The 13,374-nt window shown below is 40.1% G+C and overlaps 1 protein-coding gene across 5 annotated transcripts in view; it reads right to left on the bottom strand.

The window, feature by feature from the left end:
- TBC1D2B (TBC1 domain family member 2B) overlaps positions 1-13,374 on the bottom strand; it is a 36,956-nt gene that overhangs the window by 15,085 nt on the left and 8,497 nt on the right. For 3 of the 5 annotated variants that reach the window (XM_071754679.1, XM_071754680.1, XM_071754677.1), the window contains 5 exons: positions 11,713-11,866; positions 6,732-6,897; positions 3,796-3,873; positions 2,441-2,598; positions 1,231-1,457 (listed from right to left, as the gene is read on the bottom strand). In XM_071754679.1, coding sequence (XP_071610780.1) covers positions 1,231-1,457; positions 2,441-2,598; positions 3,796-3,873; positions 6,732-6,897; positions 11,713-11,866 — 783 coding nt within the window. The remainder of the gene's footprint in view (positions 1-1,230; positions 1,458-2,440; positions 2,599-3,795; positions 3,874-6,731; positions 6,898-11,712; positions 11,867-13,374) is intronic. The other 2 variants (XM_071754678.1, XM_071754681.1) reach the window with 1 other exon arrangement.

The following is a 13,374-nucleotide window of genomic DNA, read 5'->3' as shown; positions in this document are numbered from 1 at the left end:
GGGGATTCACAGGTGGACATGCACAAGAGAACCTGACTTTTAAGCCAATTATACAGAAAGTAAAAACCTACTTGAGTGTTTGCTGAAAGGAGATCTTACCATGATATTCAAGAAGCGAAGCCTTTTACATGCAAGTAAATCAAAGTGAAATTTAAAGGAATACTCTAAGAGTTTGCCTTAGGTTCTACTAGAAGCTCACCAAAAGCTAAGCCTGAAAAAACAAGACAAAATAACCCCAACAATTGAAAGGAGAAAACCAAAAGAATTCAAAACAAGCAAAATAAAGCCTGACAAAATCAAAACCAAAACCCTCTCACAAGAAGGTAAGAAGATATTCCTGACCAATAACAAACACTAAGAAAGCAAGAAGAGCAGAATGCTCACTTACAATCCCCACTAATCTGGATTTTTTTTTTTTTTTTTTTTTTTTTTTTGCTGCTTCCCATGTCTGGATAATGGTTTAAAAGTGTGGCACTGTGGAATGGTAAGTTCAATTGCAGAAATTTGCAATACTTAACGATAAAACTGGAATTTTAAAATTTTAATTTTTTTTTAATTGTTCACTGACACTAGGAGGAAAAGGACAGAAATAGAAATTGGTTTCATGGACCTCCTGAGAAACTGAATGCTGAATAACATATCTGAAAGCTCACAAAATCCTGGAAAACAGAGGCACACCTAGAATGAGCCACAGATTTTGAAAAATTCTTGTAACTAAACCCAAGGTATTTAAAAAAATTATCCAAGTTTTAAGGGCATTCAAGCAAGAACACTATAGAAGGGCAGTATTACTCACACAGATGATGAGAGAGATACCTCAGTTCCAATTCCCCAGCCTCTCCTCCAGAATGAAATGAAACAAAACCCAAATTAAAAAAAAAAGGATTTGAAAGGAGAACTTCCTCAGGAATTACATGTGCTGATGGTGAAAGGAGGTGTGATTATTGGCCAGCAACCTGGCAGAGGCTGAGAAAGCAAGCTTCACATTGTAAGAAAGACAGACTACACCAAGTTAATGAACACTGCACAACTCAAAGTTCTGTTCAGGGATCTGTTCAACAGATAGATAATTTGATCTCTCTTGTTTCATGGCTTTTATAAACAAAGGTTCATTTAGCACCACTATTTTACAACAGCCAACCAGCTCTTCATGCAGTGAGATGGCCATCAAGAGTAAACTCACCACCAGATCCTTTTGCTTTTGTGCACCCTGCCTGAAGCCTTAATTACCTTTTGGCTCAAAAGGTCTTTCTTCAGCTTTTCCAACTCTTCTTGCTGGCTCTGGTACTTCAGCTGCAGTTCAGAGACCAGTTTGTTGCCATTCCCAGAACACCACTCTGTTGGAGAAGCGTCGCTGCTGTTGCGGTTTTTGCCTGACCCGATCATGTCCTTCAAGGGGCGCCTTGGTTTGTGTGGAATGCGGCCAAAATCAAATGGAAAAGCTGAACCAGTCAGACCTGCATAAAACAATATCTTCTGGTTCAGTTCACTTCATAAAAAGGCATTTCAAAGCATTCAGATTTCCTTTTAAAAATATGGTCATTAAAATCGGGCTCCAAGCAGCATGTACACAGCCCAGCAGAGTCTCATTAAATGGGTCCCATACTCCATGTTCCTTCCTTTGGTGGGAAAAGTATAAAGCTCAAACTCTCCCCCCCTCCCAGTTAAAAGATTTAGATCATAAATTCATGCTTGTGAAATAAGATGTGAAGAGAACTTTAAAAGTCATTACAGTAAAAAGAAAGTAGTCCTTGCTATGCCAAAGTAAACCTTGCTTCAAATTTAACAGCTCAAAAGCAATGAGAGAAAAACATCACTAAGATAGCATTGCATAAAGTTCTTTTAAGAAGCATTCAGTGTGAAGATTCTCCTCCATTTATGTAACCTTCTTAGAGGGAAGGATGTTTTAAGAGTTTAAGTGCTCTTAAGGAGCTGTAAAAATGCCTTCACAAGGTTACTGCAGACAGTGGTCAACTGTGAGAACCAGTTAAAAATGCACAAATGAGCTATCGCTGCATACGCATCTCTAATTTTTTACCCATTTCAGAAGCAAGCCAAAATAATATATATTAACATTCATTAGAGTCCACAGGCAATTCTGCTTCAGTGGGTGACACTCAACTGAGCAATCAAATGCCTCAACATTTCCCTTCATCCTCTCATGCTCCAACTCAAGTGACAAAACTAGAGGTGGGAACATGCTCAGAGGACCCAAACCAGTGGATAACAAGAGCTCATACTTATTCCACTGCATGTGAATGGTAGGGGACCCCAAACACACCGCAAGGAAGTATTTTTTAAAAAAGAATTCACAGAGCTCTGGAGGTGGTTTGTGAAGAAAAGATAAGCTTCCACTTATTTCCTGGACACAGACATAACACAGAACACTACTGCTAAAGAAGGCAAAGCGTGTGCTCTCCTTCCTTCCTCCTACTTCTACCTTTACTTCCTTCTGCCAGGTGTTTCCTCTTTTCCTCCAGGGCCATTGAGTCCTCCAAGTCTTTTGGGGATGGATCCAGCAATTCCCACTCTTCAGTGGTATAAAATATACTCTTGCGGTTTTCGTTACTTCCTTTTCTTAAAGAGGACATGGAATTCCTGTAACAGAGACAGCAGGAAAAGTAAAAAAAAAAAATCATTCTGCATTCTTTTTATAAAGGGGTTTTCAAGGCAACCACTGCAGCTGAAACACAGACAAACCCAATACCAAATAAATATCAACAGTGCTGTTTCAAGGACAGAAGAATTATTCAACTTGACCAGAATATTAGTACTTAGTATTAGGAGATCACTGTGGTCTTCTGAATCTCCTTAGATTGGCAGTAGAGAAAAATCAAGAACAAAATGAAGATTTAGAAGCAGCATCTCTTCATTGATCAGTTATTGTAGCTTAGAATTTTAGGATAATTGTAAAGCACTGCACAGCATGCAGACAAAACACACGTAGGTTATAGTTCCATATTCTGGATTAATGTTAAACTTGGGATCACTCAAGTGACCTCTTGTAGCTGAACTGCTGATGACAGACTCCTTAGCAGTTTTCCTTTCCTAAGCTGGAACATTGCCAATCATCTGCAAGAACATTCCAGAGGCAGCCTCTAAATTCCAGCCAAATAATTTTACACAAGAACCAAGCAGGATGAGCTTCACCCACAACCATCATGCAAACAGAAATGTTTAAGCCCACAAGTATTTGTGTAGCCCAGTATTTTGAAGTCTTTGTTCAACCCAGGAAGGAGATTTTATAACAATCTATATGAATCAATTTAATATTTTAGGTATAAAGTTGGAAAGATAATTATTATCTTGGAATTTTCTAAAGTCCATGTAAGACGGAGGCCCACAAAAATTCTTTCACTCAGTCAGCCAAGTTCTCTCTTCTTACTCCTCAAACCTTAAGCAGAACGTAATCCATATTACACCTTCAAGATCACTTGATGAGTAAACCCAGTCTTTCAGCTTCACAAGAGATTCAACAGCTGATCAAAGTGAACTAAGTTAATCATCACCCACTGCAAAATTCCTACTCTGATGAACTGCTTAGTAATTGAGTGCAATTTTAAAATAATCCTAAAGGTTATTAATAAAACTATTTCAACAATCAGCCTATAAACTTGAGAAGGATAGAATTATAACACACATATAATTTTCATTCAGAAAGAATCAGTTTCTGTTGGGGGCAAGATGCCTCATTTCATGGGTCAAATTAAACATACCAATTTGGGTGCTGACTGACATATTTCCTAGGGGACACAAAAATTAATAAGTGCCACCTGGCATCTCTACATCTCTTACCATGCTACTCCACAACCATCTGCTCTGCTCTTGGTCATCTTCAGTAGGTAAGGCCTGTTTGAAGACCACCTTTTAAAGCTTGAAAAATCAGAAGGAACAAAAAGTCAAATGACTTCTAGAAAAGCTTTTTCAAAAACTGCTTAGGCCCATGAACAATCACAGCTAATGATGAATTTTGTAAAGCTTTTGTGTAGGTTTCTTAAGGGCACTGAAACAGCACTGCTTCATTGCTTTCTATTTGATTAAAAGGAGGTAGATGAATTTTTAAAATCTTAGTTATTTTCCTAAGCACACTATGACAAGTACAATCAGATTAACAAAGCAAGACCTGATCACACACTGCAATGATTCTGTACTTTTAAATGTTTTGGGTTTGAGTCTTATATGATGATTACACAAACTGAGTTTACTGTTTTTTCCAAGATCAATAGTGAGCTTTCCCTGCTATGAAAATATTAACAATCTTACTCTGATTCCCCACAGAGGGGTCCAGTACCACTAACTGGACCTTCTTGTGATCCATACTCAAAGATTGCAACTCAGCACAGTAAAAGAAGAAGAAGTGACAAATAAGATTGCACACGTTAGGATTCAAGACTTACATGACCACTTAATGCTTTCCCACAGGAATTCCATTCACAATGGTCTGAGCAGAAACCAAAACTGTGTAATGAGAAAGGCTGTCATCTGAAGGGCCCTGGCACCATTACTGAATAGTTCTGCTTATTAACTGGGCACCATTCATTACAGGACTGAACGAGCAAAAGATATGGGGAGTTGAAGCACAGAATAATGATCATCTTTTATACTTTTGCAAAATATGCTCCTATTAAAATTATATGCATCCTACCCCTCTCTGGAGCAGTTGGCAGTCATTAGAGGAAAAATCCACTTGTCCCACACTAAAACTCCACCTCTCTTGAGAAAACTGCTACCAGCACAAGTTTTAGAACAAATTCATCTCACTAAATGCAGGAACTTAAGTGTTCCTAAGCTGCTAGCTGAAACTAGGCAGGGGTAATGTCAGGCCACAGCTTTTTAAGACATGTTCCAGCAAGGCCTATGCTGATATGATGAAATTTTTCAGCTAAATAACTTCTGGCAAGGTTGTCAGACTAGCATCACAATGAGACATTACATGGCCACACATAGTGCACCACTGTCCTCACCACACACACTTCAGATCTTAGCTGTTGGCTTGGTAAATCCTGTGCAAAATGACTTTTTAAAAGCACAGAAGTGGATGTTTGAGGATAACAAGCAATCCTGACAAAGACACCCTTTCCCACTGGTACCAGCCTGCAGGGGGGAACACCCACTTGAAAATTTGGAGTACATGGGGGCACCATAGCACTCCATATTAAAAAAAAAAAAAAAAAAAAAGAGAGAGATGCATGTTATTTTCCCAGGAAAATTTTCAGACTGATGAACCACTGCAGCTGAATATCTCCAGAAAGAGTGGAATAGGGGAGAGAGCCTCAGGGTGGTAATTTCTTACTTTTGTTCCTAGAGATCTGCAAGGAGTCCAATCCATTAGAATCAGCTATACAGAGAAAGGTCAATGCTTCAATACTGTGCTAAACTACCTGCAGGACCATGCCACCAGAAACATCTCCCTTCAACCAAAAAGGCTTCCAATCCACAAATCCACTGTTGCCTTTCTGCTCAAAGATGCACTAACACACACCAGCCAGGAAACCCTGAGCAGCTTACCCTGACTCTGCCCTTCCAGCTAGACTTCCCCAAAGCATACCATCTGCAATCCACAAAAAAACAAAACAAAACAAAGCCAAAAATCAAGAAGGTTTTAAAAAGCCAGAAACATTCATTTCAAATATGCAGGAATTCACAGGAATACAGAAATTGTTTTGTGCCATTTTCTTTCTACTATGACTAGATTAAGTTCTACCAAAGCACAGTGGCTATGTGAACCCAAGAAACTGTACAAAACAAAATAATGTTTAAACAGGACATGTACTAACAGGGTTTACCCATTTTTTAACCCAGCCACAACCCATCTTTTCTAGAACTTAAGTGAAGGTCTATGCAGTAGTCTTAAAAAAAGAACCCACAACCAAAAAAAAAACCAACCCCAAAACCAACAATATTTGGTAGCCTTTCAGATCTCTGTGCTTAAAAGGAAAGGTTTAAAAGGAACCTGTTTAGCTCAGCACTGATGATGAAATCAAACATTCTATTTGCAGCTCAAGAGGGATGTGGTCTATTGAACTGAAGCTACAGCAGTGAAGTGCTCAGGAACAGCACTGCAACATCACTTGAGTAGAAGTCTATAGAGGTGGGAAAATGGTAAAAACACTTAGGAAGAAAGGCTGCTTTCCTTAAAGCAATTAAGACTAAAGAGCAAATTCATTAAGAGGGAATAAGATACAGTTTTGCTCTTGTTCAGAAAGGGTCTGCCACATTTTTGCTCAGGAATACAAACTACATGGATCAAAACTGTGCCATGAACTTTAATTTTTTAAGAAGAAACCAAAGAAGAATTATTTATAGTGTTTTCATTTTATTTACTAAAAACACTCCACAAACTCTAAAGAGAATGCAATGCTACTACGATGCTAGCAATTGCCAGCTCCACCATACAAGGAAGGATAAAATGGAGTTTTATCCTTTATCCAGCTGAGAATGCAACTCCTGACTCCCTGCTTGGATTCAGAGAGCAAAGCCATCACCAGAGGCCTTTTATGGGACTTGATTCTCCCTTTCAGGTGTCAGTAATGCTGCACAATGACGTTCAGCCCTTCAGACAAGTATAATAAACAGTTTACTTGAAGAGATACTGATCCACCTTATCACCACCCCCACTTCTTCTATAAAGCCCCACCCACCACATACCCATGTCTTTCAGTAGGAAATCATCTCTCCCAGCAGCTATCAATCCCATCACAACTTTTATTTCTCCCATATCCCCAACTTACTTGAGTTCCGTGCTCCATTGCTTAAGGGAGAAATTGATGGCACTTGGCTGGACTGGAGCAGGTTGGGAAGCTGCTTGTTCCCCCACCAGGTCTGTAGGAGAAGTCTCCACAGCTAGAATATTTCTAGCTCTCTCTGCTGAAGCATTTTGACTTAGGATACTCAAATCTATTAAAAAACAAAATCAAACAAAAACAAAAACAAAAAAACCAGAAAGAGACAGAACTTCCAGTAAAAGAACATTAGCTATAAACATCTTTTAATACTAGTTAGGGTTTTACTTTAAACTTGCAACTTAACTGTATAAAACTTTGTGTTCAAATCAACTTTAAAAAGTAGCAATGTGTTTTTCTCAGTGAGTTCTCACTGCAACCACATAATTCTGGTAAGAGGACATGTGATGCTCATGAGGCATTATTTCCTGAGTGATTTACAATCTTATTAGTCAATATTGATTCATCTTAATAAGCTATAAAGCAAAAAAACCCCAAGTAAAACAAGCTCAGGTCTATCAGAGCTCCCAAACCAAGAACAGTGTCACAAAAATACTGTGACACAGCTTGCACAGTGTGCTTCATCCTGAAAGTTATTCATCCCAAAAGGACACTGCTGCTTCAAGTCAATGAGCTTTATGGACTTGGGTTTGCTCTGTGCAAATCCAGCCTGGGCATTCTTAGAGCCAAGAATGCTGCCATGGGCACTGCAGACACATCAAAGGCCTACTGGATGAGTGAGGATTAATTAGCTCTGGTTAACCTGAATGCAACTATGCCCAAATTCCTCCAGCCAAGCCCTCCTGTGCCCTTCAGCCACTCAAGAGATGAGGCACAGAGCTCTGCAGCCACGCAGCTCAGAGCCAGCCCTGCACAAACACACACCAAGGTCATGCAGGCTCTGAGTGGCTCCACAGGAACCAGCCAAAAACTGGAGATAGTCCTCAGCCAGAGCTCATCAAGTCCAGAGGGTCCCAGCTGATCCAAGAGGGCTGGCCAGGTAGCATGGATGTTACCTCAGTGTTTCCATTCTCCTGGACAGCTTCCCTTCCCAATCAGCCTCCTCCAGCAGGCAGAGGGAATAGGAAATGCAGAGTATGGAATACATTATCAATAGCAAAAGCATAACAGAGAAGCAGTAAGTAGTTTATGGCCTTCTACAAACCCCCTCAGCAAACAGGTTAAAACCAAACTCAAATGTCTCTATATCATTCACAAACTACTGAAGTGGATTAAGAAACTTTGAGAACACTTTTGGACTCAATCCATCAGTTGTACTGGAAAGTAACTCACTGAATGGGCCTCTGACTTGAATGTTTCTCAACAGGCAGGGCAATTCTCCACTGGGAAATCACAAGCTCCTGTTTTATCACTGGTGAGCCTTTCAATCTGTGTTCTGATGATCACTTGGCACTGGCAGCATGAACATCATGACTATCTTTACCCAAGCTGGGCCCTCCCATTCCTAAGCAGATGGATACTCTTTTTTAGCCTATATCAAAGATTAGAAGTAGAAAGAACATTTTGTGGTAAAAAATACCAAATATATAACATCACTGACACTACAAACCTCTCAAACCCTTGGAAAACCTTATCTGAAACAGAAGTGTATCTTGCCACCTTTCAAACACAGGTAAATGACACTGCCTTGGCTCACACTGTGAACAGTGCTGGCAGAAGGTTCTGCTGTGCCTCATCAGTCAAGCTAAATTCCAAATTCTTTTGGACCTCAGCTGGTGGAGCTGAACAAAATTCAGCTAAAAAATGTCAGATAAAACTAACTTCTCATCACTGGCTAATAAAGGGGAAAGATAATACAATAAATTTCAACTAAAAAAACCCCACCCCAAAAAAAGAAGCAAAAACAGGGGAAAAAAACCCAACAAACAAATGAAAAACAACCACACCACAAACTAATGGGCACCCAAGACCAGGTGGGGGAAACACTAACATTGTGCTTTCATACTTCCACTTGTTTTCTACCTGTATGATTTGGTAAGACTACAAAATCTCTTTATAGTATGGCCTAAGTGAATGAATTGCTCAAGAGCTGAATTTCTAATAAAGGCCTCTCCTCTGGCAGCAAGGTCAGTCTGGCTGCACTTTCTCTGTCTTCCTGAGGTTGCTCCTTGTACATGGTGCTGGGCTCACACCACCCAGCTGATAGGTCAGAAGTATGGACTACAGGGCAGACCCAGCATAAAAATTGCTGCCAATGCAGTCACTGTGAAAAGATAATCTTTTTTAAAAGTTATTTCAAAACACAAAAATCTTATAAATAGATGACATATATTTTTTATTGCTGCAAATCAAGAGTTGAGGAATAGAATAACTACAAACTGTTATTTTAAAAACTTCATTAACATTCAATCAATTCCAAGGAAAAAAATAAGTAATTCTGCATGTTATAAAGATTAAATTGTTTATGTGACTTCCATGGCAGTAAGGCAGCTCTATGACAAATCCTACACAATCTTTTTTGTAATATTAGCTTTCCCACAGCCCACTTGGCAGAATATTTTCAAGTATTTTTCATTACCCTGAATATTCTCAAAAACTCATCCAGCCTGATCCATAAAGCAGTACCTTAGCTTGACCCATGTTCCACTTTGTCTAAACTTAAGAACTGGGGGGAAGAGGAAGGACAGAGGGTCAAAACAGGCAAGACTGCAGTGAGCAATTTTGTTTCTGGCCTGAAGACAGATTACTTCCCCATTGAAAACATTAGTAGTAGCATCTGTATGCAAGCAGAAGCAAAACAGAGATCTCTAGCTCCAGTTAGAGCTATCATCATGCACATCATGCAATGCACATTTACCTTTTGTATCTTAGTCATCAACATGGAATTAGAGCCTTAAAGAGACCCTCAGTTCTGAGGAAAACTTCTGAAGCACTTGTTTGAGAAGAAAAAAACATTACCAGTCATTCAGGCTCTTCCTGCTTTCCCCAGAACAAACCCCTACTTAAACACTTCAGTTGATGATACAGTCATCACTGTGATTTGTTCTCAAAAGTGAGATACTCTAGATGCAAATTCAAATTATCCATAATGCACTTTAAGCCTAGCCTGCCCCAGAAAGAAATGGGTCTGCTCGTTTTGACATTCCCTGCACTGGAAAGCGAGCACACACATTGTCTCACCTTGCTGATCCAGAAATCCCCCACCAATTTTACAAAAAAGCAAAACATCAGTGATCTAAAGTGACCGACCATGACTGCTTGATCTGATGCAGTCAGGACTAAGAGAAGAGTATCAGCACAGCCTGCAGGCAGCAGGTTAACTTCAATCATCCCTAAGCTCTGAGGGAAGTGGCAAAACCAAGAAAATACAGAGCTTTGGAGCCAAGTTACATATTACAGTTGATCTGATGCAAAAGCCTGCTGCCTAAAGAGGGAAGGTCCTGCCTACTCCTTTACACTGCCTTACCCTAGCTACCCATTTGTCCCCTCCCTTCCATCAGCTCTGGAAGTCATCTGATTGCACAGTCAATATATTCCACACATTAATCCTACAGGAAAAAAAACCCCACAACTCACAACCTTCTTTTTTGGCTAACTTTTGCACTCAACCAACTCAGCACAGTGCCAAACACCACAAAAGACAGAAAGCAGAGACTGAGAGGCTGCAGGTACAAGGCAAAGGTTTGAAAGAGCCAATGTCTGTTACCTTTTCCAGTACCTGCAAACTCCTGGATCTTCACACACCAACACATCTATTCTTGCGGCATCTGGTTTGACAAGCTGCTGATCAGACCCTCAGGGCTGCCAGAAAGGTTGTATCCAACCACCCCACTTGGCATTCTCAACAAGTCTCTTGGGGTAATCCTGGCACTCATCTGTCCCTACAGTAACCACTCTACTGTTAGTAAAGGAAGCTACACTGTCAAAAAAACTCAACCAGAGAAAAAGATGCTTCCTGCTTGTTGCACTCCCTGCAGATAAGGCCACTGGCACTTCTTCCAGCAGTGACAAAGTGTTGGATGGCTGTGGCTGCAACCACTTCAGCCCCTAGGAAACCACAAACCCTCCAGGCAGCTGTGGTTGAGCAAACTGCTCTCAAACAAAAGCAGTGAACTGGGGTAGAGGACCATAGCTCAGCATGGGATCTGAACTGGGGGAAGAGAGAGAAGGGTGGGGAAGATGACAGCTAAAGTTTTCTGGGTTTACAGTATGAGCAAACTGAAATCAACAAAATATAAAATCTGTTGATGAAGGATGTCTGATCTCAAGTGTGTTTAAACCCAAGAGAGCTTTAGTAGCATGTTTAGCAGAACAGAAGATTTTAACTTGGTCTTATTGAAGGATGACACAGATCAGCAAGCAATCCATTTCTGTAATGATTCAGCAAGAGGACAGATCAGAAGTGCTTGAGCAATGTAGAGAAAAATGCAGTGCCACTTTGTGGAATACACTGATACATTTTTATAGCTCTGACACTTCTCTAAAATTACATTTTGCTTGGCTAAAGGTATTATGGAGACTGAATTTCACAGAAGCAGTACCAGTACAAACTGACTTCCAGTTTTAAAAAGCATGAAAATGTTACCACAGTCAGGTAGATCCCACACACCATCCATTTTGGGCACAAAGGATGGTTATTCAGAATGCAAAGCACACCTGTTCCCTTCAAAAATGGAGTTGACATCTCAGACTACCTAACACACCAAACTTCTAAGATATTGCAACTCATCTAACCTAAACTATCTTTTGCCACTTAATGAAAACCAGTTACAGGACCACTCCATTTTACTTGATGTCTAAAAATCTGATTTTAAAACAATCAACAGGTTTTGTAAGAGATATGAAATTGGACAGAAAATTATGATTATGTTAAATAATTTCAACATCATCAACATATGCAAAGGTTACAGAGGTAAGAAGATCTAACAAAAAACTTCCTAGGTTCTCTGTCCCTGTGCAATGCCTTGCACTGAATAACTGACACCGAGTAGAAATATGCACTGTGTTTTTACTGAAATTTTCAACCTACCAGGGTTGTCTTTGGCAACAAGACCTTTGGAAAAGTCACTGGGGGTAGGGGAAGTCCTGCTGTCTCTTTTTGCTGCGTCAAGGTTGTTGCAATATTCCCACCTCTTCTGCTGAAGTTCCTGAAGCCAGTATGTCATATCCTGACGAGTTGCAGCCTACAAGACAAAGAATCAGAGGCCACTCATCATTCAGTGGTCAGAATATGGATACAGGAACTCCAAGTGCAATTAGAAACCCCAATCCAGATAATTGGCAGATCAGCAAGGTATCACCAGCCAAACCCAACGTAAGTTCAAAGAAGTAACCACTAATGTCTGAGGTGTGCCTTGTGCACTCACATATCCTTGACCTCCATGCCAAATCCATTTCTCATGAGAAGTTATTACATGCACTTTTTTCTCTCCAATTTTACACCCAAACATTAGAAAACACAGCAGCAGCAGTTACATTTTACAAGCACTGTTTAAATATATAACCACAAATCTGGCTTATAGAAAAAAGTCCTAAACACCCTCAGGATGATGCCCTTTTTTGTGTTGTTTTTTTTTAACTTGCTTTATTACCAGTAGAAATCAACAAATTAATAATGCATTGTAACACCTCCTACTTTGCTGACTAAATCTACATACTTTAGATCATTACTTGAGGATCCTATGAGCTAACCAACTTCCATAGAAAGGTCATATTTAATGAGAAAAAACACAACATGAATATGTAATCTACAAGCCTACAGTCATTAATGTGAATAGGCTGTAAGTGAGCAAGAATTCAAACTCATCCTCATGCTTCAAGGAAGAAACCACAGCTGTAAGAGTCATTTCAAAGTGTGTCAAAAGGCCACCTCTAATTATTAACAAAAGACTGAGTGATGGTAACTGACAACACAGGTTCTCAGTTGCAGAAGTCAATTTTATTCCAACACACATCCTCAGCTGCTGGTCTAGAACAAGCACTTGACCCTAGCAGCAGGGTACTGAGTAATTCTTGGGAAAATTACTTAAGATAGGGGAATGAGAAACTCTGTGCCTTGGTAGCATCTTTTACCCTGAAGGGCCAGATCTGCTGATGGATCCAGTGTGCAGCAAGGACATCACCTCTGAACTGAGGCTCTGTGTGTGCTGCTCAGCAAACAACTGCAAAGGGGAAATTAAAAGCAGCATCAAGGAGCAGTTCCAAAGAAATAAATTAATGGTTTTCCTAGAGCTGCTGGGGAGAGGGTAACAGGATGAGCCGTGGAAAGGGCTCATTAAGTTGAACTAATCATGGGCAGATGGTAGTTGTAGGTATAACTTGGGTTGGCTCCAGGTGGGTTGCCTCACTAGCTGTGTTGTGGTGGCCAAGAGAACCACTTCAGTACTACATCCCTCTTCCAATTCTTGGTGTTCTTCTGCTGGATCACAGTAAAACATTGCTTTATGAGGCCTGTGAGCAAGTCTATCTCAAGGGAATGCAGGCTCTCAAATTTACCAGAAATAATGACTTACCACTGGATAAAACTCTGAAGGAAATACTTTTGTGATAGAAATAGAAGGGGAGACATTTACTCTCTGTAAAAAGTGAGTGGAGTCTGCTGACTTAAAACTGCCAGTGATGGCTTTATGGATTGATGTTTCCCAGTGTCCAGTTCTTTGCTGCCTTCTGAGAATCTTAGAGATGCTTCTGA

This window comes from Heliangelus exortis, chromosome 11 (genome assembly GCF_036169615.1).
Source record: "Heliangelus exortis chromosome 11, bHelExo1.hap1, whole genome shotgun sequence".
NCBI lineage: Eukaryota > Metazoa > Chordata > Aves > Apodiformes > Trochilidae > Heliangelus > Heliangelus exortis.
This window is presented reverse-complemented; position numbering and strand designations above follow the sequence as displayed.